Below are 22,736 nucleotides of genomic sequence, written 5' to 3' on the forward strand. Positions count from 1 at the left end.
ACCTGAACAACTTTACTCTTTGTACCCGAGTAGTAGATAACAGAGGAATGAATTAAACATACCTCTTTGTGAAGTTTATAAGAAATTATCTGAATCCAGCATGCTTCACTGCTGGATAATGCTTAAAAGATGAAAGTTGCAATTCTCACGTAATCTCATGATTCAGAGTTCATGATCCATCTATGGGCAAACAGCGCTTATGCTGTAATCCGCCTCTAGAGGCAGTTCCTCCTCTTGGAAGCAAAGTCTAGAGGATCTTTTCTCTGGTTAATACACTGATTTAAGAGCTTTACTAATGTTCTATAAATCCCTGTGTTACCCTAAAAGTGTTTTAATCTTAGTATTGTATTCTTCCTCAACTTTCACTGAAATGGATGCAAAATCAAGTGCTTAAACACCTGTGTTGGGAGGATCAGTCTTGAGGAGATAAGGAAAAACCTTTTGGGAGAGAATAAGTGTTGTACTGGTGGAAGCGCTGTGGCAGAGGCTTCGGAGATGCTGGGAGGGCGATAGAGCGGTCAGATGGGGGCCTGTGGAGCCGGGGGCTCGCTCTGCTCTGTCACGGCAGCTGTACAGTCCCAGCCTGTGCTGTGCTTGCCGGAGGACAGCTTTAACACGGCAGAGCGGTGCCGCGCCGTGTACGTGTATGTGCATAGTTCCCGTCTGGACCAGAAACCACCTGCTGTGCTGGTTTCCCCCCTTTCTATTTTGGAAAGCGTGACCTTTTGTTCCTCTGGGTTACAAAGGGAGCTACATTTACGTGATTCTGCCGTCGCTGTGCCCCAAGTGCCGCCAGCTCCCGTCCGGGAGGTGCCTGGGGAGCGGCGGGGCCGGGAGGGGGAGCTACGGGCTCGGCGCTGCCGGCCCGGCCCGGCCCAGCTCCGCCAGGACCGCTCCGTGCGGCCCCGCCCGGCGCCGGTGTCAGCTGGGGACAGCCCTGCTGGGCGGCCGGGCTTGGCTGTGGGCGGCCGGGCTTGGCTCTGGGCTTTGGGCGGTCGGGCATGGCTCTGGGCGGCCGGGCATGGCTCTGGGCTTTGGGCGGCTGGGCATGGCTCTGGGTTGCCTGGCATGGCTCTGGGCTGTGGGCAGCAGGGGGGGGTTCTGGATTGCCCGGCATGGCTCTGGGCTTTAGGCCGCCGGGGAGGTTCTGGATTGCCCGGCGTGGCTCTGGGTTGCCCGGCATGGCCCTGGGCTGTGGGCGGCCGGGGAGGTTCTGGGTTGCCCGGCATGGCTCTGGGCTGTGGGCAGCCGAGGAGGTTCTGGGTTGCCCGGCACGGCTCTGGGTTGCCCGGCACGGCTCTGGGTTGCCCGGCACGGCTCTGGGCTGTGGGGAGCCGGGGAGGTTCTGGGTTGCCCGGCATGGCTCTGGGTTGCCCGGCATGGCTCTGGGTTGCCCGGCACGGCTCTGGGTTGCCCGGCACGGCTCTGGGTTGCCCGGCACGGCTCTGGGCTTTAGGCCGCCGGGAGCAGGCGGGGAGGGCGCAGCGCGGTGTCGCGGTGCCCGGGGAGGCCGGTCGCGTCTGTCCTGCACTGGCAGATTTGCTGTTGCTTTTGGAGCTCAGTCAATAGGCTGACAGCACTTTTTTCGTGCGGGTGTAAACAAGGCTGCGAGTAGAGTGGGTGTCGTTCACGCATTATTTGTCCTAAATTTAGAGGGAAACATTCTGCCTGCTCATTAATAGTTAAAACTGATTTTTTTCCCCTCCTTGAAGGATTTGGTTATTCCATAAAATGCTTCCTGTATTATATTTTCCTAAGGGTATATGGGCCTTTATCTCTAACATGTAATAAACTTTTCTTCATCCTTCTGTAGTACCATTAAAGCCACAAGCCCTTTGTTGTAAAAGTATACTAATGAATAGAAATGTTACAACAAGAACAGAAGTCTTGTGTTTTCCCTTCATCATGCATCATCCATTTTAATTAGACGAAAGGGTGGTGAGTACTGTGACAAGAGTCTGGAATTAAAATCATTAATTGATGTCAAGCTGACGAGAGACTGCTAACATGAATTTACTGACAGCAGGAAAGAAATTAACCTTATTACTTTATTTAGTACATTGGGACTATTTATTATATTTTCCTATGTAAGTTCAATGTGTTCTGTTAGTGATGATAGAGAAAGACAAATAATTTATAAAACCTACATAAAGTTTTATTACTTCCTATCAATGACATTGGGAAGAAAACCACATCAATAATTTACAAAAAACAAACCCACCACATCCTTCTAATCAATGTAACTCATCAGAAGTGTTGCAGCAATATTTTTGATATTTATATGAGTATAACAGGCTATGCTCTCTAGCCAAGCAGGATTGCAAAAGTGATTTGATTTAAAATTGTGCCATAGTTTCTTAATGTCAGTGTTGCAAAAAATGAAACATATTTTCTGCAGCAATGACATTGATTGGAATAACTGTCTGGTTTGATCATCATTGGAAGGTCAGTCTAACAAAGATGAGTTTTAATGTTAAGCATCTTTATTCTTTAGATGAAAGAGGTACAGCAGTGTCTTACAGAATGACAGCAGCATCCTATAGATAATTTGTGACCCAAAGGTCATAATAAAAGAATAGAGGGAAGGTCATCCTGTAGTAAAGGCCATCTGGAACTGTTAAAGTATCAGATGGAGTAGGGGGCTGAACAGCAGGACACCCTTGGTGTCTTTCCAGATTTCCCAGAGAGACCATAATATTTTTATTGGAAAACCCCAACTTTTTTCCCCCTTAAGCAAAATATTTTCATTGAGCAGTTTCATCTTACTCTAAGGAAAAAAGACAACATACTATGATAAAAAAACTATTTTTGTTTCTTACATTGTCTAAGAGTTATCTGTATTTTTGAAATAACTCAAAGGTTCAGCTTTACTTTTGTTGCTGCTGTATTTTGATGCCACTTAACAGCTTTCAGAAAAAGTGTTACCTCCAAAACCATTATTACTGCAAACGTTCAGAATATAAGTAATTTATAAAATTTTCAGTTAAAACTTTCACCTTCTTCCCATCCTGTAACAGAGGAAAAACTCCTCAGTGATCAGAAAGTCAGAGCAATATGTTCTTCATTCTCACTTATTTTGTGATGTGATCTGCTTGTCTCGGTTTTATTGAGATTTGTAGCATTGTTTTTGGCAGTGTTTTTTTACATGATGGATAAGGGTCCAGGATATGAAAAAAAAAAAAAAAAAAAAGTAAATGGCAATAATTTTTGGAAGAGAATACAGAAGTGAAGCATGCAAATATTGAACTTTGGCAAAAACATTTCAGGCCAGTTCCACTTCACAAAAATACTGACTTTGGGAGCTATGTAAATTGAAGTCTTTGTAGAATAATAGTTACTGGAGTAGTTTTTCAAGCAAAACATGACATATTCTCTAGCTACATATTGCAGTTATAGAGATTTTAAGACATCATACTAAAAAGCATATTTTCTCTATCATTTTTCTGTAGTGATTCAACACATTGCAGCTGGGCAAGGTCTAGCCAAGTCCCTTGCAAGATATTACAAAAACATAATTTAGGTGGTCTTTGTAATATTCTGTGTTACAAATTAATTTAAGGTGTCTTGTAGATCATATAAATTCAGTGCTGTCTTAGACATACCAGTTCAAAGTAAGAGCACTAAAATGTTTCACTTTAAAATGCCAAGAACTTTAGGCTAAGGCAGCAGCATGTCCTCTGTTGTCATATGAACTTTCCTTTAGTGGCAGAGTTACTGTGGCAAAGACTTATTTGAGTATTAAAATAGCTGTACCATAGTTACTAACTTGCTGAAGTTATTCTTGCTGAATTGAACAGAAGTCAAAACCTATCAGGTTTTCCACACTGCACTACAGGACTCTGTTTGACAGTAAAACAAGGCGTTAATCCTACTTCTTTTTCTAATTCTTAAATGTAGCAGCAAGTATTTGACTAGCCAGAAAGGCACCTAATGATACATACACTCCTAACAGGCAGATGGATCATCCCTGCATGCCACAGCTACAACTTTTATTTTGTAACCAGTTACTAGAACAAACTTTTTATGAGTTGTGGGACCCCTGGCTCTGTTTCTGCCCATGCTAGACATTTGTGCTCTCAGTACTGCAACCCAGAAAGGTTTTAGAAGTGAATCCTCAGAGGTGTTGCAGGTGTGAATTTGAGTGTCCTAAGCTAAGACATTGACTTATAAGCTATTTTCTTTATTGGTTTGCATTTTTTTTTTCCTTTTCTTTCATTTTTGGTGTATGAGCTTCACATAATCCTTGCTTTATTGTGAGGTTTTTAATTGTTTTTTTTTGTTTGTTTGTTTTTTTTTCACTTCATACTGCTTCATTTTCCAACTCCCAGATTAGGCTATTTTATATGTAGTACTCTAGAAACGCAGAAAAATGCACCTGAAATAGAGCTAGCAGCAGAGTTTTGTGCCCCTTTTGTTTTTAGACTTCAGCTAGAGGAGCATGGCTGGTGGAGAGGCTCAGCTCAACCAACTGGTAACAAAGTATTGTAGCTCGACCTCCAGTTGCTGCCTGGAGTATCTGGGAATGACTGATTTGATTCATGGTATATGGTACCATTTGAAATGTAGTATGCCTGTGTTGTTTGTTTCTTGCACACATGGGAACAGCTGCTCCTTACACATCTGACTGCAGAATTCAGATGTTACCTACCAGTGCTGCTTTCTGAAATTTTCTCCAGTTGGGGAAAAAATGTATGGGAAGAAATGGTCCAAGCAAGTCTGCATGAAGGAGGAAACCAGAGCTCTTAAAGTGAAGAGGATGAAAGCAGGAGCTTGTGTTTCAGCAGCGTTGTGTTTCAGCAATAGTTGAATATCATGATCTCTTCCTTGCTACTTCAGTCCAGCAGAAGAGCTAAACAGGAGATTAGAGCTAGAAAAATCTAGTGATCAGGGTCCTGTTGTCATAGGTGTAAATATCTGCCTTTCTGGCCAGTTTTGTTATGCAAAAGAAAAACTAATATCCATTTTTCTTTCAGACAGCAATGATGTTCTTTGATGCAACATGGTTCCCAGCAGGGTAACAGTCTCAGTTGCTCATTTGGGTGATCTTCCACTGTTGGGGTCGCTGACCCTTGATTTAGACATGAAAATAAGGACAAAAAACTTCAGTCGAGGTAGTGTTTGTTTTGTAGACAGGCAGACCTATGCTGCCTGTTTACCTGCGACGTTCTCCTTTGGTTAAAACATACTCTTTAAAGAAAGCACAGTAGACAAACCCTCTACGCTAAAATGTGGCAGACTGCAGAGTAGGCTGAAAGCTTCATTGAAATGTAAGTAAGATAATTTGTAGTTTTTTTTAACTCAAAGTAAGTCAGGATTTTCACTTGTTTACTACAACATCCAGGAAAGCAGGTTTGAGATACTCTGCTGAGGGGATGTATCTTCACTTTGGAAAGACAAAGGGTGAATCAAGAAGGTCAGGTGATAAGGCAGGATGGGGGTGAAATATATGAGAGATTCCACAAGGTTAGAGGAAATAATTTTAATGTCTCCTTTAGTTTCATCAATGTCACTTGATTTCAAATTGGTGTTTGCACTTCACCTGCTCATATGCATAATATTTACTTTCTCTCCTGCATTTTTTCATTTCTTTACGTCTTCATTTGTATTTTGCTGCCTTCTTTAATAGCCTTCTTTAATATAACTCCTTATAAAAATGAGCATAATATTCTCTCCTTAATATATTAGGGCACTTAAAGTAATCACCTTATCACCTTTATCCTTCACCTTTTTTTTCTTTTTTAACTGCAGCCCTCCTGGGTTGTAGCTCATTAAACGTTTTTGAAATTCTCATGCATCTCTTCTGATTTGAGGAGGGGGGATCTTCAGAGAGACAGTAAGTACTATCACATATTCTAATTGGCAGATAGGCTGTGATTGTTGAAGGAGAAAGAAAATTAAGACTGTCTGATTATGTAGATACATTTCTTTAATTTAGAGATGATGGGCAGCCTTTTTAAATAAAAAAAAATGTAGTCCTTGTTATATTTCTCAGCTGTTGTAGAACCAATACCTAGCAAATACATGTATGTAAAATTTCTATGTAGGTGCAGAATTACAGATCTTTAAGAGAGACCATGTCACTTTTTCAAGGTAGGATCTGCATGGTATGCCATTCCTGCAAGATGTTTGTTTCATCCTGGTTTTGGGTTTTTTTTTTTAGTTTACAGTAAACTCTACAGCTTTCTATGAGAGTCTTCCACTGCCTTTTGTTTAGGAAGTTGCCCTGCTCACGGTATCTTAACTCAATTATTCTTGCTTCAGTTAAATACCTAACACATTATTCTTTTCCTCTGGTACTTGCAGACTGCTGCTATGTCTCCACTCTGTCTTTTTCTTTCCCAAACAGCTTGATGTTGCTGACTCATATGTGTTACCAGTAGAACTTCCAGATCCATTCCTGAAAAAGCAACTCACAGATTTTTTTTCTCTACTTTTAATTGAGCGTTTAATTATTTTAACAATGTAAATTACCTTCTAGTTGCTGTTATTTAAGTTAATTCTGTTTTTGAGTTCTACGCTGTATTTCAAAAACAGTTGAAATGTTAATGCTTTCCTCCAAAGTTTGTTCATTTGGGTTTTCTGCAGATTCACTTGTGTCCTAATTAATAATGAAAAACCCTGAGTAAATTCCATCTGTCCATTCTGGTGACTGTGAACCTATTCTCTAGGTACTCTGTAGGAGCAGCCTTGTTCAACCTATTGCATCCATCCCATAGCTGTTTTTCTTAGCCAGGGAATGTTTCTGCTCTGTTCACAAGGCCATTTCCGATGTTTTAGAAGGGAATCTGACTGACTTTACCACATCTGTTCTTGATAACTCTATGATGGCTACTGCTTGTCCCATTATCTCCTCTGTGCTTACCAGTAGTTTACTTAAGCGGGGATTGAAGTTAAACTCATGAGTCTTTAATTCTCCTCCTTCTCTGAGGTATGTTTGACTTTTCCTAGTTTTTTAGTATATTAGCTGTCCTCAACAAGTTTTCCTAGTTGCTGAAAAAGTCTGAGGCTGCCTCAGACAGTTTTGTGAGTCAGATGAACTCCAACTACCTTAATCAGTTTCTAGCTGCTTTTTTTGCTGGTATATTGAAGATATTTTTGTTACTGGTGGCAGTAGTCAATTATGCTGGTCATCTGCTTGCAGTCAACCATTTCAGTGAAGACAGATGCAAAGGGAAAACCATTAAGCCTTAGGTCTCCTCAGCATCATCTGTCAATATCCTTCCCTCACTGCCACGCAGGGGAGCAACCTTTTCTTTGCTCTTCCTTTTACTGCTAATGCAATTACGCAATGATTTATTGTCATCTTTAAAGCTCCCTGCTACTTTTATTTCACATTATGCCTTAGCCTTTCTGATTTTGTCCCTGTATGCTTTTGCAAACTGACCACATTTTGCATGTGTTTCCTCATGTGTCTGAGGTCAGAGGATGGTCATATTTCAGTCAACTGGCCACACACGTATATCTATAGTAGATAAGGCAGAACTGTTAATATTTTTCTTTTAATGACTTGAAAAGATGGGTCTCTAGCCTTTCAATTTAAAAACTATATTTACATAGCAGTATTTTCTAACTTTTTTTTAAAATGTGCTTAAGTTTTGAATGAAATGGGGGGAAATGAGGAAGAGGAGGTGTCATTTACAAGCTGTGGCTGTTGGTGGCCAGGATTATCCATTGTGCACAGTGATCCTTCGGAATGATTTTCCCAGGAAAGCAGATGGCTTTGCTGAGAGGTGGTTATAACTGTGATAACTGACTAGCTCTAATCATGGTAAGAAAAGCTAAGTGTCATATGCCGGTTCAGAGTGAAATCACAGTAATGCCTATAATCAAGGTACCCTCATTACAAGGGTAGTTGTCAGAAAAATTCTGCTTGGCTCCAGACAAAGGTCAAAGGAAAATACAGGAGAGGACAAACTCCCATATTGACTTGATTGCCAGAAATTAGAAAAAGGGCTATTAAAGCCCTGAAGGCAGTTGAGGAGGTTGGGGGAGGAACAGTGAGACCTGGTGTGCTGTGCCTGCAAGGTATTTTTCACTAGCAAAGAAGGAGGGGACAAATTTGACAAGATCTGGCTGCTGGCCAATGCACTTTCTGACCTCTTTATTAGAAGCGATATCTGGCAAAAATTGGACCGAATGTGTTCATCCCGCTGGACTAACTTGAACAAGCTGACTGGCTTTATAAACGTGTTGTTGTTTTTCTCTGTTTCCAATCCATCATCCCAGCGCATGCCAGTCTGATGGTAGAAGAACTGAGAACTGGCAGCTGTGAATGGCTTGTCATTAAGCTTCTGTCCTTACACAATGCTGTTTCTATCCTTAATAAACATTGTCAGCCATCTCACATATGTGGAACTGCAAGTGTTCAATACTGATTTTGTAAATGAGTGAGTCTCAGTGGAAAAGACTAGGGTGTGGATTATCACTTGGGCAATAGCTGAATCTTGGCAGCAGCAGGAGGATTAATTGAATTGACCAAGCAATTGCACACCAGAAACAGCAGCCAACTTTTTTTCTGCTCTTAGGGGAGGACATTGCTGCCATTGCAATGGTAAATGTAATGTACTAGCCATGAATATCCTTCCCATGCTGTGTTCATCAATTAAGATAAGTAGTGATTTTTTTGCAAGGACCTAAATCACTAATACGAAAAAATCCAAACAAAGGAGACTGAAGGTCCCAGGGGATCTGGGATATATTTATATTTTACTCCTAACTTTAGATGAAATTAGGTTTGATTTCTTTTGACAGCTTTGCTTATTTACTTTAACCAACAATAGCTCATCCAGCTGCATAGATTGACTTTTCTGTTGCTGAAAAAAGTTAAAGTTTAGTTCAGAGAGCTGATGTAAACATATCTCAGGGTGGAATTGAATCCCAAATTAATACGATTACTTTGTACCCACATATAAGTTGCATGGCTAAAGGCCCTTTGTGGTCAAGGAAGGACTACTCAGCACATTTGGTAGAGCCTGGAGAAGGGTCTGGCTTCACCTTAAAAATGTCTGTTGCAAATGTTCAACTGAACTGTGTGCTGGACCTTGCAGCAGCTACTGATGTGGCTGAATCTTTACCAGCTCTCCTGGGAGTTCAAAACATACCTTGACATCTAAATTTAAATGTCTAAAATGTAGTTGCCTTCATCTGAAAGCTCAATATCACTAAATTTTTAAGAGGGGAACGAGGTAGCTGCTGTTTGCTGGGGACAGACATGCAAAAGCTTTTGCCTTTTTGTGACCACCATTTCATGTGCATAGGAATTGCTGTACAATGGGTATGTCTATCATTACTGGATTAGCTTGAAATGAAAAGCTCTTCTAACAATTATAGGAAGTTCTGCAGCTAACAATATTGTCATTTGAAGCAGTTATCATTAGCTTTTGAATTGAATGGCACACAAATGCATGAGGATAGTTTATACTGAACATTATAATTTGAGTCTCAAAAGTATGACAGTGCGTTGTTGACGTTTTCAGTATTAACACTTCAGGAGGAAGGGTTTAGAAACTTCTTAGGATAGCTTTTGTATTTTTAAAAAGTTCAGTTTAAACACTGAAAAATTGATTAGCAGTTTTTGCAAAAATTCTGTGACAATGAGAAGAGTTATGTGACTGTTAAGCATTATTATTATTACTGTTATTATCAAACCCTCACAAAATCCTTAGTAAGTCCATAAATCCTCAAAATTAGCTGATCTGAAATCTCAGACATACACATTTTTATTCTGCCATGTCATGAAGGAAAACAATTCAGTGAAGACAGCTTAATACACTTATCCACATTATGAAACCAAAGCACTGTGGTCAAACACTTCTCCAGATACTGGATTTCATTAGCGGGGGTGTTGCTGATTAGGGCTGAAGCACAGAGCGAGTTTTAGGTTCTCATCTGTGCTGCATAGTGTGTTTACATAACCATTTTAATCTTCCCCACAACAGTCTGCACGGGCATTTCCCATATAGATACTTGATGTGGTGTATGCTAACAAATGATTTAGGGCTTATCAAGCATATACACACACGTGGACACAGAGAGACCAACACAAAGTATAGCATTACATTAAGTTCAGATCCTTATATAAAAATATTCAGAGTTAAAAGCTATTATAATTCAAAAAGGATAGTGCAGTATTAAGCAGAGAGCTCTTATTCTTTTCAAGAATATGCCTACATATTTTTCCCTAGTTATTCCTTCAAGTTGAAAGACATAATGTTTAAATGTGGTATGTCCCTGAAAAGGAAAAGCCAAACATATTTTAAACAATATTAAAAAATATGTTAAGCAATCAAAATATTAATACTTCTGTCATGTGAAAGTGGTAGCATTTGCATACTGACTTAAATGTAAAGCACAAAACAATAATTAAGAGAAAAAAAAATCTGAACATTTTGGGTTTCACATTTGGGTTGGACATCTTATAACTTTAATTTTAATGTTATCATTTGTTAAATGTTATTACAAACAGTTACTGGGTACTTTGTTTATAATTAACAGGAAGATTAATGTGTTTAGACTCTGATTTTTAATACTATGTACATGTATTAATACATTGTATTAGCAATTGTAGAAAGTACTCTAAAAATTTTCCTGGTGGATGTGAGCATAATTACTGGCATAACACTTCAACAATCAGTTATTTCCCACTTGAATGGGAGAAAGTATCCCTCATGGAGCCATGCATGGGAAAACCTGAATTCTCTGGCTGCAAATGGCTCAGTATCCAAACTATTAAAGAGCCAATAAGCAGATGCGGGAGGAAAGGCTCACATGAAACAGGGAACAGTCATGTCTGCACCTGTGAGGGGCGATGTGATCTTCATGGTCAAAAGTCACAGTTCACTGCCCTCTCCCATAGCAGTTTGTGTAACAAAGGCAGATATCACCTGTAACCACCAGGTAGTTTGTCTTAAAAGCACTTCAATGTTCTAATTTAATTACTCTATTCCACATTATCATTATACTGTCTGATTTCATGCACTGAAATTTTGGTTATCTAAAATACAAGGATTTTTTTTCCTTCAAATTGGTGTCAGACAAGTGTTCCTTCATGTGATGATAAATTTTCCATTTAAAGGAAAATTAAAGCTACCAATACATAAGAAATTTCTAATTTCCTTTGCTTCTCCCATTCAGAGGACAAATATCAGTAGAGAAATACATTTCTTCATAGAATACTTAATACTGGACTACAAACTGGGAGGTAAACTATATTGAGAGGAATCAACATGGACAGGTGATTTTCAGACCTGCTTCTCCTACATAGGTACCTTCCAAATGATTAAGGCTGTAACAGCTTTGGGTTATAGGAGAGTCTAAATTATTTTTTTTTTAATTTTTTTTAAATAAACCTGCAGAAACCATGTTTGTTTGAAATGAGTTTTGGATTTAAATTTGAGTCCCTCTCTGCTGCAAATTAAACAAAAAACAATTCCAGTCTGATGTTGCTGAAACTACAGAGGAAAATTCTCTCACTAGTGTTATAGTTTTCACTTCCATTTTCCCCTATTAAAATAAAAAGCAACCAGTAAAGAAAATAACTTTTTATTTGCAAAATTAAAAAGTTATGTTATTTTACATTGAACTTTTAAATTTTTTTTTTTTCTTTTCACTATGACTGAACATGGTGCATGTTAATGGGTCATTGAACTATCAATGTAGATGGCTCTGTCAGTTGAAGGTAATTCAGTCAATCAGTTGTATTCCAAATCACTGTCTGTGGTCAATAACTTCAGGATTTATGGGGGAGAATATGTCTGTGTATCCATGCCATCCCTGTATTCCCTTATTTTTTAGGGTGATCTTTGTTAATGTAAAGGAACAGTTTGTTTGGGACTCAGTCTGAGGAAGAGACATTTCTGATATTCACGTACCAGCTCAGGGCTGGATTCACATGCTTGAACACAGCTGACTTGTGTCATTTGGGCTGTCACAGTCTCTGAGACTTTAGCATGACCTGGGGGAGTCCTTGCCCAGCAGCCCCAAGTCCATCAGGATTACCTGGGGATGTCAGGTGGCCAGAGCTGCTTATGTTTGAGCAGCTCAGTCAAGGCTGGGTATCCAAGCTCCCGAGGAAGACCTAAGCAACAGTATCAAAAGTGTCTCTAGAGTGACTCCTTTCATTCTCTGACAAATGGATGGTTCCTAACTCTGGAATCTTCTGCCAGCAGCTCCTGGCCACTGCAAGGGGAGCCAGCACACATGGCTGCTCTGAGCTCACCTACTGCTGGCTCTAAGATCTCATGTCTTTATTTGCAGTCTGAATCCTACCCTTTGTGTAGCCCCTTTTGTTTTTGCAAATCTAATCTTGACAGGGTCATTTTAAAATTTCCAAGAATGTCAAAGTTACCTAACTTTAAGGCTTTTCTATTTTCAGAAGAATCAAGTCTTGCTTTCAAAAGAGACAGAGGCTTTGAATAGGCTGCTCTTGTCAAGATGTCTTTGGAAATGGCACACAGCAGATGCACAGAGCTGTAGTCTGCATGGATGGATGCTGTCACACTGCAGCCAAGGCTGTATTAGATGAAAAAGGAGCACATTTTACTAATGGAAGGGAGGAGACAGCTTCATATTGGGATGATGACAGAGCATTAAATTGGCCCGGGGTGGCAGTGTAAAGCAGGGGTGTGGTCGGTTCGCGGTGCTTGTGTGTGTGCAATATATCAACTTTTTATAAAATACCGAAGAGACTTTGAAGCCCAGATCAAATTTTTGTAATAGCTTTATGTGCTTTTGAAAATATGACCTGTGCTCGATTTGTGCTTGTCAGATTCCTAAATGTCATCTGTTTCTATCTGTCACTTTTTATCATACAGCTAAATTAGTGCACGTAGATATAAACCCTGTCCAGCATCACCTTTCATTTGTAACTTTAACACAAGGCACATGTTTTTACTTTCTGAGAAGATGCAGCCTGCTTTTGAGAGATGCCAGATTCAGTTTGTTTATGTATTTTAAAAAGCATGCACATCTCAAAGGAATCATACAAGAATCTGCTTCTGCTGTTTACTGCATGCGTGCAAACATAAATATATCTGTGTATCCTATCCCTACACAATATGATTTTTGTGGTATTAAGCTAAAAAAGTACATTAAAATTCCTCTCTAAATATATGCATTAGAACCTTTACATCTGCTAAGTTTTGATGGAGTGCAATACAAGATGAATGGTGTCAGGCCAGGTAACACAGGCATCCTAAGAAACATGAAACAGTAGATTAACTCTGTTTGCCAGCAGCTATGGGTAGTCACTGTTTAGCTAATAATGAAACAAAAGACAATGGATAATCAGACATACTCCTTGAAGTCTGATGTTGATTGTAGCTTTCTTTCAATCTAGGCTTCAATGTCCAAGGTAAACTTGAGACCTCATGGCAAACTGAAACTGGAAACCTTCACTGGGTTCCATTAAGATAGGCTACCTAAAGCGTCTGTAACTGCTGCTTTCCAGTGCCTTGGGGGGGACATCCATCAGTTTCAGCCTTCTTTTAATTTTTCAGAATCCAAGCAAAAACTCGAGAATTTCGAGAGAGACAAGCTCGGGAACGTGACTATGCAGAGATCCAGGATTTTAACCGGACGTTTGGCTGTGATGCAGATCCAATGTACGCTGGGATCGCTGCCTACGACTCTCCAAACAGTGGCACAGTAACGCTGAACACCCGACCACAGAGCCCGAGGGAAGGGCAGACAGTGGAAGCCTTGTACGCTCAAGTGAAGAAACCACGGAATTCAAAGTCTTCACCTGTAGACAGGTAGGCGCCACATATCAATCAATCAATACACCCTCTCAAAATCTGCCCTTGTATTGATTTTGTCATGGGAGATGGTTGTCCACATCAATTGGAGAGGCAGAGCTGCATTTTTATTAATGGCTTTTTAAAGCCTTTATGTAGAACAGTATTGAACTCAAACAAACCTGTTACAGAATGGGATAGGAAAGTTGTTTTCTGCTAAGCAATGACATTTTCTTCTCTTTCTTCTGATGGTTTGGAATTTTGAAATCACTGTTGGGTAGCACTAGAATTAAATTCAAATTTTTAATGTAATCCTGCTTATTTGTCAAAGCTCTAGCTGATATGTTTGTGGAATACAACATTTCCAATCTATTTACAGCTGTTACAGAATCTCTAAAAGGTTACTGTTGTTACAGCAAAAATGGGTAAAGCTTGCATGGATTCCTACTCTAGTCCTGAACTTCAGTCTAACAGGTTGAGCTTTTTGATTAAGTATAGACCAAGTGAGAAAATTCTACACTTCACTTCTGAGTTACTTCTTGGGTTATAGCTTATGATTTGTCTTCCTGCAGTTACATTATCTGAATTATGTCTTGTTTTTGTGCTGAAACTGGGCAAAATTCTGGTTTCTGTTGATGGAGTTCTGAGTTCGTTTGAAAAGCTGAAGCTAAAGCAGGCATGTAAATTAACATAAAGTAAAAATAGTGAAAGGCAAAATTCACAGGGCTTTTTTTGTGCTGTAACAGTGAAAATACACCTGTTTTATTTGCTTACTATTATAAACTTGTAGTTCGGCATTTTCTCAGTGCTAAAAAAATTAGCACTAAAATCCTAGTGCAAGACATATTATTCACTCATTTGGAAGTTATTTATGTAGTTCTTAGTAAAGCCATTCATTTAGTTTTTTACCTCACTCTTTCCAGGAGAAAAATATTGAATTTTCAGTTAAATCATCAAAGCAGTGTCTTTGTGTGCAGTGTTTGAGATCTGTATAGCTGCTACATGAGCAGTGGCATTCACCTTGCATATTCTGTTCTAGGTGGTGATGGAGTCATTTATATTTCAGCTAAATATCTATAAGTCTTTGAGGACTGAGAGTATTGTATTTGACCCTCCACTTGATCTATTTTGCAAAGTTTATTTACATAATATTGATAAATATACATCCTCTAATAATTGACAAATAACAAAATCTCAGATGCATTGTGGAATGCATACATTTTTACTAAAAATCAATTGCACAGCTGCCTTTTTATTTTCTCAATCGCACTGTTCTCTTGCATTGTGTAAAAGGTCTACTTTTCATAGTAGATGAAAATAATTTATATGTTGGGGATGTATGTACATTATTTCAGTGAAGGAAGCAAAATAATGTTAAAGGATGACAGCTTCATCTGTGTCCTTGAAATTTTGTATTCCTTGGCCTTATATTGGCTGGCACTGGTACACCCAGGTGCCTGACATTTCAGCACTTTTGTGCCTTTGGAAATCAAGATAGCTTGGTTGGATATGTCTGCCACGTGGTGACTCTCATGGCTGTTTTTGTTAGACCAAAGGCAGTGTTTCATGCTGGAGTTGAATGGCATCAATGTCACATCAACAAAAAAAAGTTCTTTGATACAAACCTGGCACGGCAAAATAGGAGACCTGCGTGACCCAGCTAACTCTGTGTGGTGGCTGATAAAAGAGCCAGGAGAGAGGGAGTAAAGTGGAAGATAATGGAGTACCGGGGGAATCTGATGTTAATCAGGTGGGTAGGATTGAAGAGCAGTGCAGTAGTTTTGTACATTCAGGCTGCTCCTGGAGCATGGAGGGTCCTGTCTCTCACAGCTGGATCATGCTGTGACAAAAGGAAAGACCCAGCACACACAACGGGCCTGAGCAAAGGGATAAAATTCAAGTAGGGTACTAGAAATGGGGCATGAAAAACCAACCCTAGTCCTGTGATAAAGGGGACACATTTGACAAGAAACACCCAGAAAGAAATATTTAATTTGGATGTAAAAATATTATTATTTGCTGTAAGTGTACTCTGACATACCTGTTCGGGGGTCTGAGGCATGAAGGTCTGGTGTGTAGGGTTTTCTTTCCTCTCTCTCCTCACATCTTTACCAACAGCCAAGCTTTGGAGATGGTGAATCCCAGCTGGATCTAGGTGACCTTCTGGGGAATGTTGTAGTAATGTGCACAAACTCAGGCTCAAAGTTACCCCTCCCAGAAGCTGAATCTGTACTTTGGGCCTAGTGCTGAAAGAGTGTGTCACAGGATCATATAATAAATAGTTTGGATCAGAAAGGATCTTAAAGATTACCTGGATGGGCATGGAGGAGGTATAATTGTGAGGGAGCAGCTTTCAGTCATCCTTGAGGTGTGTGAAGGATGTCTGAGAGCTTGTGTAACGTTCAGCATGAGAGCCTGGATTGTGGCTGAGGTACCTTCCCGAAGGCTGCTCTGTCTTTTACAGGCTTTATCTTAGATAAACTAAGAAAGCTAAGAAAGAACATTGTTCTAAGAATCAGCTGTGACCATGTGGACCTGCATATTAACTGTTTTATCTCCTTATCTGCAGAATACCTGTCTCCTCACCCCATGTGCATTGCAACTTCTAACTTGCTATCCCTTTCCAGCAGTGAGACCTTCCTCTTTCACTTGGCATCTCCTATGATGCCCCTTTTGACACCAAGCATTCAAGTGCCTCTGCTCAAGGCTCTTCTTCATGGAGCTCTCTTAACTGCAGTCTGATTTAGTCTGATAATGCTGCAAGAAATTTGATGGGAAATAGTTGGTTGCAGTTCTGCATCCTTCAAATATTGTGTACATGAGTGTTAACCTGTGGTGAGTGTTATTTTCGGTGTGTTTTACTTCTTCACCCTCCCATCCTTTCCTCTCTTCTGGATGTTTCAGAGGTTACTCAAGTAGAAACAGTTGCTTCCAGCCTTTGTGGATGGAAAGGGAAATCACTCACAGTGTGTTACCCTCGTGCTGAACTGCCAGGAGCTGGTAATGGCCAGGCTGTCTCAAATCTTTAGCACATTCCTATTAAAAGCGGCATTGTTTATGTGGGAAATGTTATTTCTATTGAAGTTTGGTGCTCAGTGCCAAACAAAATTTGACATTTAAATATGTCCAAAAGGTTATTTGAAAGCCTGTTACAAAGGAGCCCATAACAAAATGTCCTATAATAGTTTGCATACCATTGCTGAACACTTACGACAAATTTTTTTTAACTTGCAAGAGAATTACTGTTCCTGTGTGTGAGGCCTTGTCAGGGTTTGTTTTCCTTTAATATCCCCTCAACTTCTCTATTACTTTCATCAACACATGCCACCAACTGTTGTAAGTTCAACTGTATCTTGGCAAACAGTGAATAGCAAAGTGGAGGACAAGTATGTAAACTGCTCATCAGTGCAGACAGATAGTACAAAATGGTAGGAAGCACATGGTTATTCCTTAAACTTTGTCTGTCCATTTCTATAAATAGAAAGTTGATCATATAATGTCAAAATACAGCAAAGGAGAAAAAGATGTTAACTCACTCATTCGAGACAGGCACAGCTAGATGTGTGTAAGTGACAATGTTTTACCCAATTTTACTGACAATGGCTGTTAAAAAAAACCCAGCCTGTAAATAGTAAATGCTACTCAAATATATCCTTACAGGACTTGAAACTGGTTTAGAATTACTTTAATGCAGATTTGTATTGCATCAGAGTTCAGTCATTAATGGATATTGGTGGGGTTTAGAGGGGAAAATGTTGCTTGATTGGTTGGTTTGGTTTTTCAGTGATTATATCAGTTAAAGATACAGCACTAAAAAAAGTTGTTTGCTGTTCTTTATCCTAGAGAATCAAAGCAGATTGTCTTTCTTAACAGAGGAGTTTATTGCTCAGAAGAAAGGAAGCTCTAGCAATAAATAAATAAACAAATAAGTAAATACGTTGGAAGAGATTGATGGTCAGCCTAGCACCATATACATGAGCTGCCCTTTTGACATCAGCTCCATCCAATGTGCTGATAGCAAAGAGACAGGCTGCTAAGAAGTTTTTCACTTCTATGTTAGGCATTGATGGAGGGAAGCAGAGGTGGAATGTATAATCTATGTTTATTTTACCATTTGGGACAGAGGTGTCTCAAGAACTATGTTTTTGAGAATAAGGCTTTCAGCTTAGCTGAGAAATGTCTCTAGTATGTTTTGCATCACAGAGAAGAGAAGCTGAACGACTGATCAATACTGCTTTTTATGTAGATGACAAGGATGCCATACAGTGGGGCTTTATGGCAATCACCTGACATCCATAGCTGAGCACGATGTAGAAAGACAACTCCTAATGGCTGTCACTCTGTAATCATTTCCCACCAGGAGTGCATTGTCCTGAAATAAAATTGAAATAAAATTGAAATAAAATAGGCACTGTGCTGCTGTAAATCTAAATAGCTTGAAAATAGTAGGTTAGACTCCTCCAGCTTGCTGAGGACATTTTAATGGAAACATAAATACCATAATCATATGCTTTTTGCATGCATTTTGCCATTAAAAGAAAAAAAATCTTCATTTTAGAAGGGAGACCTTTATGAACTGGTTTATTTTCTATCAGGAGTGGAATCAAGTTATGTCAAAGGAATATCTGGGAACTGAAAATAACCCCACTTCCTTTAACTGTCATCTGCTCAGTGCAGAGAGGCAAGATTGTGTTTTTTCAGGTCGGGTCACATACTTTGCTTGCTGCTTTTCCAAAAAGAAAGAGAGAACATTTTATTAGGTTGTTAACTTTGATTCTCTCAGTAATATCTTTGTGCTTAAATTGGCATGAGAGTAATGAAACCTGGAAACTGCATAGAAACACTCTAATATAATAAAAGAATATGTAAAAAATGAAATAAGCAGACCCTGTCTTTCTAGTGTATATAAAATAACTCTTAGCAATAGCAGAATGGGTCATGAAAGCTATGAAATACTATATTGCTGTGCTTGGATAAATATTTGTTAAAAAAGCAGGCTCTTGTGCAGCTATATTAAACTTCTTTATTAGTCGTGTCAGTCACAGGAGTGTTCTTAAGTCTGTGGGATCATTTATGTGTAGGAATTTGAGCTTACTGCTAGGCCCACCAGAGATAGAGATAGGAGTTATTACTCAGGGTGATGCATCCTTCAAATGCTAGGATGTTTCTTAGATGAAGAGATTTTTTGATGGTTCTGGAAGTTGACTTGAAGAGCACTTACATGAAGGGAAAGGCCACGGCACTGCAAACCATCTATCCAGTGACATTTAAAGCCTGCAGAGCTGTGCAGAAGGCTAACAATCTATATTGAATAAGATTATGAGTAAGCTCTTCCCTCCTACCTCTGTTTACTTCTCTTTGCTGATCTGGAAGTGTTTTCCTATCGCCTGGATCCCTTGTTCCCTGTTTGTTACCCTGTGCCATCAGAGCCCTGCAGATACCATGCTACAGGGGAAGGTACCACTCATGCAGGTAAATGTTGAGAATACTCGGGCATTTCAGAGCAGCAACCTTCCTGTTTTGCAAACTCCGTAAATAATCAGTAATGTTTCAGAAATTAATAGTCACAGGTTTTAAATCCATACCTTCCAGTCAATGTCACTCTTTTGTGGCATTACGAAGCTTCATTCCTGTGAGAATCTGACTTCTGGAAAGAGTTTCCTGGCCTAGGAAATGGCACACATGCCATTATGGAATAATCAGACTCTCCAAGGCAAGCTGCCTGGAGAGCAGTGGGTTAATGAACTATTTGCAGTTCTCTAATGTGTAAAACTGAAAATAATACTTGGAAGTCATTGTGGTATTTTTCTTCCTCTGTCTGTTATAACCCAGAGAAGGATTAGTTAGAGCCTCTGTGAGACTCTTCATGGGGTTTAATTTCACTTTAGAGCTAACACATTGGGTTTTTTTGTTTCTCTACCCTTCATCCTATAAGCCAGTAATCCTTGCCCCCAGGACTGCCTAAAAATTAGCTTGGTCTCTCATAGACCCGTATATTTAGAACCCAATAGACACTATTAGCATTGGCATTTTATTATCTTAGGTTGGTTGTTTTCTTTTGTTCTTCCATCTTGATAGAATATAAGACAAGTTTTAATATAAATTCATGAGGATTTATGTAGGCTCCCTATTGTGAAAGTATGCGATTGCACTCCCCTGTTTGGGTTACCACTTTGGTGGAATAAATGGCAGACTTACAGTGAACTCTATTCAGATCTCCCATTTTAATTACTTGAAAGTCCTGGTCTCTCTCTGAATAGATACCAAGCAGTGATACTGTTGTGAGAACCACGTCTTTCTCCATTTACCACAGCCACAGCCTCACTGAAACCCCGGTGGTTGCTCTTCCCCTCTCCTCTGGCTGGCCTGCCACACAGTCTGAAGTGCCACAGCTATTTGTTTGTTTTCACAAAAGCAGCTGGAGTTAGTAGCTCTACAAATGCTTGCAGTGGGCAAATGCACAGAGAGATAAGAGAGATGAACTTCCCACTCTGGGTTACAGGACCCGGAGGTGAAGAGGGGCCCGCCCAAAAGTGCCCTTGGCGCCCCTGTTCTGGGAGACTGCGGATGGGCTCCCGCCACTGGAAGTTGGGGGTATCTGCATAGCTGGGTGATTTTTAATTCCTTTAAGTGCAGATAAGAGAATGTTTATAAAAAGGGGGTCAGAACCTGTCACCTCAATACAATTTATTAGCAATTTAAATACACTGTAACTGAATTATGCATAGTATTTTTGTTGGTACATTAGTACAATTTGCACACAAATATAGATCAGTTGTTTTGTTGCTTGGATTAAAAAAGAGAAAAACCTTTATTTTTTTTTTTTTTCCCTAGATGGTAGAAGTTAATATTTAATTTTAAAAAAAGAAAGAAGGAAAAAGAAAACTATAATTATATATCCTAGTATTAAAAAAAACATGATGCAAAAACTAGAAAAGACCATGTCTTGGGCATCAAATGGTTATTGTATGGCTTGAGACTGCAGTCCAAAAACCCAGCTGTGTGTGTAACGTGCACATCTTTTTTTCCCACTAATGCCATCAATGCAACTTGAAGTTCTTCATCCTGAGAAAATTATGGAGAATATTTGAGTACACAAAGCTGAAAAAGCAAAGGCTTTCCCGTTCATTAAATCAAGTGCTTTGATCTTACCGGTGTAAACTGCTAAAATCTGTTCTTTGCAAGTCCTACTAACCAAAATTTGGATTGCAGACTGATGTTGTGCCTCACTTGAACACCATAATTTAATCAGTTTAATTTGTTGTTGCTGTTGAATGTGGCCCTTTCTAAATAGAATATAAATTTATGATCCTTTTGTCTTTTATGTCCCTCCAGTCAACCCATCTGTTCCTCTTTGGTGAAGGATTCAGTCTTCTCCTTTCCAAGCATTTGAAGAGCTAGGGTTTTTCATTTTAAATTTGTGTAGTTATGGGGGAGGGATGCACAGGAAGAGCTTGGAGAGAGTCCTGTGTTTTCATGAGATCTTGGCTTTTTAGTTTCTAAAATTAAATATGCAAATTAAAGTTATATTTTTAATGTAATTTAATGGATGTTCTTCTAATATTGGAGAGTTTGAAGGGGTTTTCTTTCTTTTCTATTTTTATGAATAATACCTCCTTTACAGATGAGACAAACTATATTTAACTACACTGTTTATCCTTATGGCCAGTCTTGTTTGTTTATGTGACTTACAAATCTTCCTCCTTATGGTTAAAGTGCATTGTCACTGGAGGAAGTGGTGGAGTCTAATTGTGGGGAGGAATCCTCTGCAGTGAACTTCAGGAAGGAAAATGGCATCACTTCATATAGGTTTCAGAGGGAAGTGGTTAATTCCTTTTAACATCTTGTAAACTCATTGAATGAATGTGTATGAAACATACCACACTGGCAGCCCTGGAAACTGAGAAATTGCTGAAAGATCTCGTTTCAGTTTGTTCTTGGTTGGAAAGCTGAAAAACAGTGCTTTTCCACTCATCACTCAGAAAACAGTGTATATTCTAACTGCCTTGTACTTTATGATATATTGTTAAAGAATTGGTTTATAAGGTGTTTGAAAACTTGTTCCTTAAGGCTCAAACACTGTGATGTGAAACATTGAAAGGTTTCTTGCATGATCTATTTTATATGATTAGGTATTTCTGAAGAACATCAGACTTATTTCTAAAATCAGACTTACTTGCCATGAATTTTTTTTCATTCTTTAAAATACTAGTGGCATTTAAATAGCTTTTCAATTTGATATGTTCACAGCACTCTTTCTTACATGATGGATATATCAAATGTTATTATGGTAAATAGATGACATATTTGTAATGGATAGGTAATTTCATCTACCCGGAGTTTAGAAAGTGATATAACATATAAGACTTAATTTATGAAAGGAAAAGCAGAGGAGCAGATTTTGCTTCATTTTAATTTGTGTCTGTAGTTTTGTAACAATAATGCATGGCATGCCTGAGCTGCATTGCTTTCTGTAATGAAATGTGTTCTGTGTGCAACAATTCATTGTTGATTACAGCCTTCTCTCATTCCTAAGTTTCCATTTAAAAGGAAACACAGTGCAAACTGGGATGAAAAGAGAACACATAATTTCTACTGCCAACATTTAAAAAAAACAATTAACATTAGACTTCAAGGGATGTGAGAACTAATGTCCCTCATTTCCACTTATCTTTGGGATGGGAAGAGCTCTGACCTGGCAAACAAAGACAGAAAATATTAGCATTGGTCTTTATTTCCCAAGACATAGTTCATGGCTCATTTACAGTGGTAGTATATGTTACTATGCTGCAGAGAAAACAAGCAGAAGTTGCCTGTTGTTACTTTGTAATTGTGTTAGTGGATATAATGTGAAAAAAAAAAGAAAAAAGGAAAAAAAGAAGGTTTAGCTGTGTGTTATTTTGTACATCATCTTAAACTGTGCTCTGTCTGCCATCTCAAGAAAAACTCTATGCATATTGGCTAAAATGTCAAATTAACCCACCCGTTTTTAGGATTGCTAAA

The 22,736-nt window shown here is 39.2% G+C and overlaps 1 protein-coding gene across 13 annotated transcripts in view; it reads left to right on the top strand.

Annotated features, from left to right (window-relative positions):
* Positions 1-22,736, top strand: part of PARD3 (par-3 family cell polarity regulator) — a 446,575-nt gene that overhangs the window by 335,217 nt on the left and 88,622 nt on the right. For 12 of the 13 annotated variants that reach the window (XM_058830950.1, XM_058830956.1, XM_058830954.1 and 9 more), the window contains one exon: positions 13,497-13,751. In XM_058830950.1, the coding sequence (XP_058686933.1) occupies positions 13,497-13,751 (255 nt within the window). Of the gene's footprint in view, positions 1-13,496; positions 13,752-22,736 lie in introns of those variants that run through there. The other variant, XM_058830961.1, reaches the window with a different exon arrangement.

Source organism: Poecile atricapillus, chromosome 2 (assembly GCF_030490865.1).
Source record: "Poecile atricapillus isolate bPoeAtr1 chromosome 2, bPoeAtr1.hap1, whole genome shotgun sequence".
In the NCBI taxonomy this organism is placed as follows: domain Eukaryota; kingdom Metazoa; phylum Chordata; class Aves; order Passeriformes; family Paridae; genus Poecile; species Poecile atricapillus.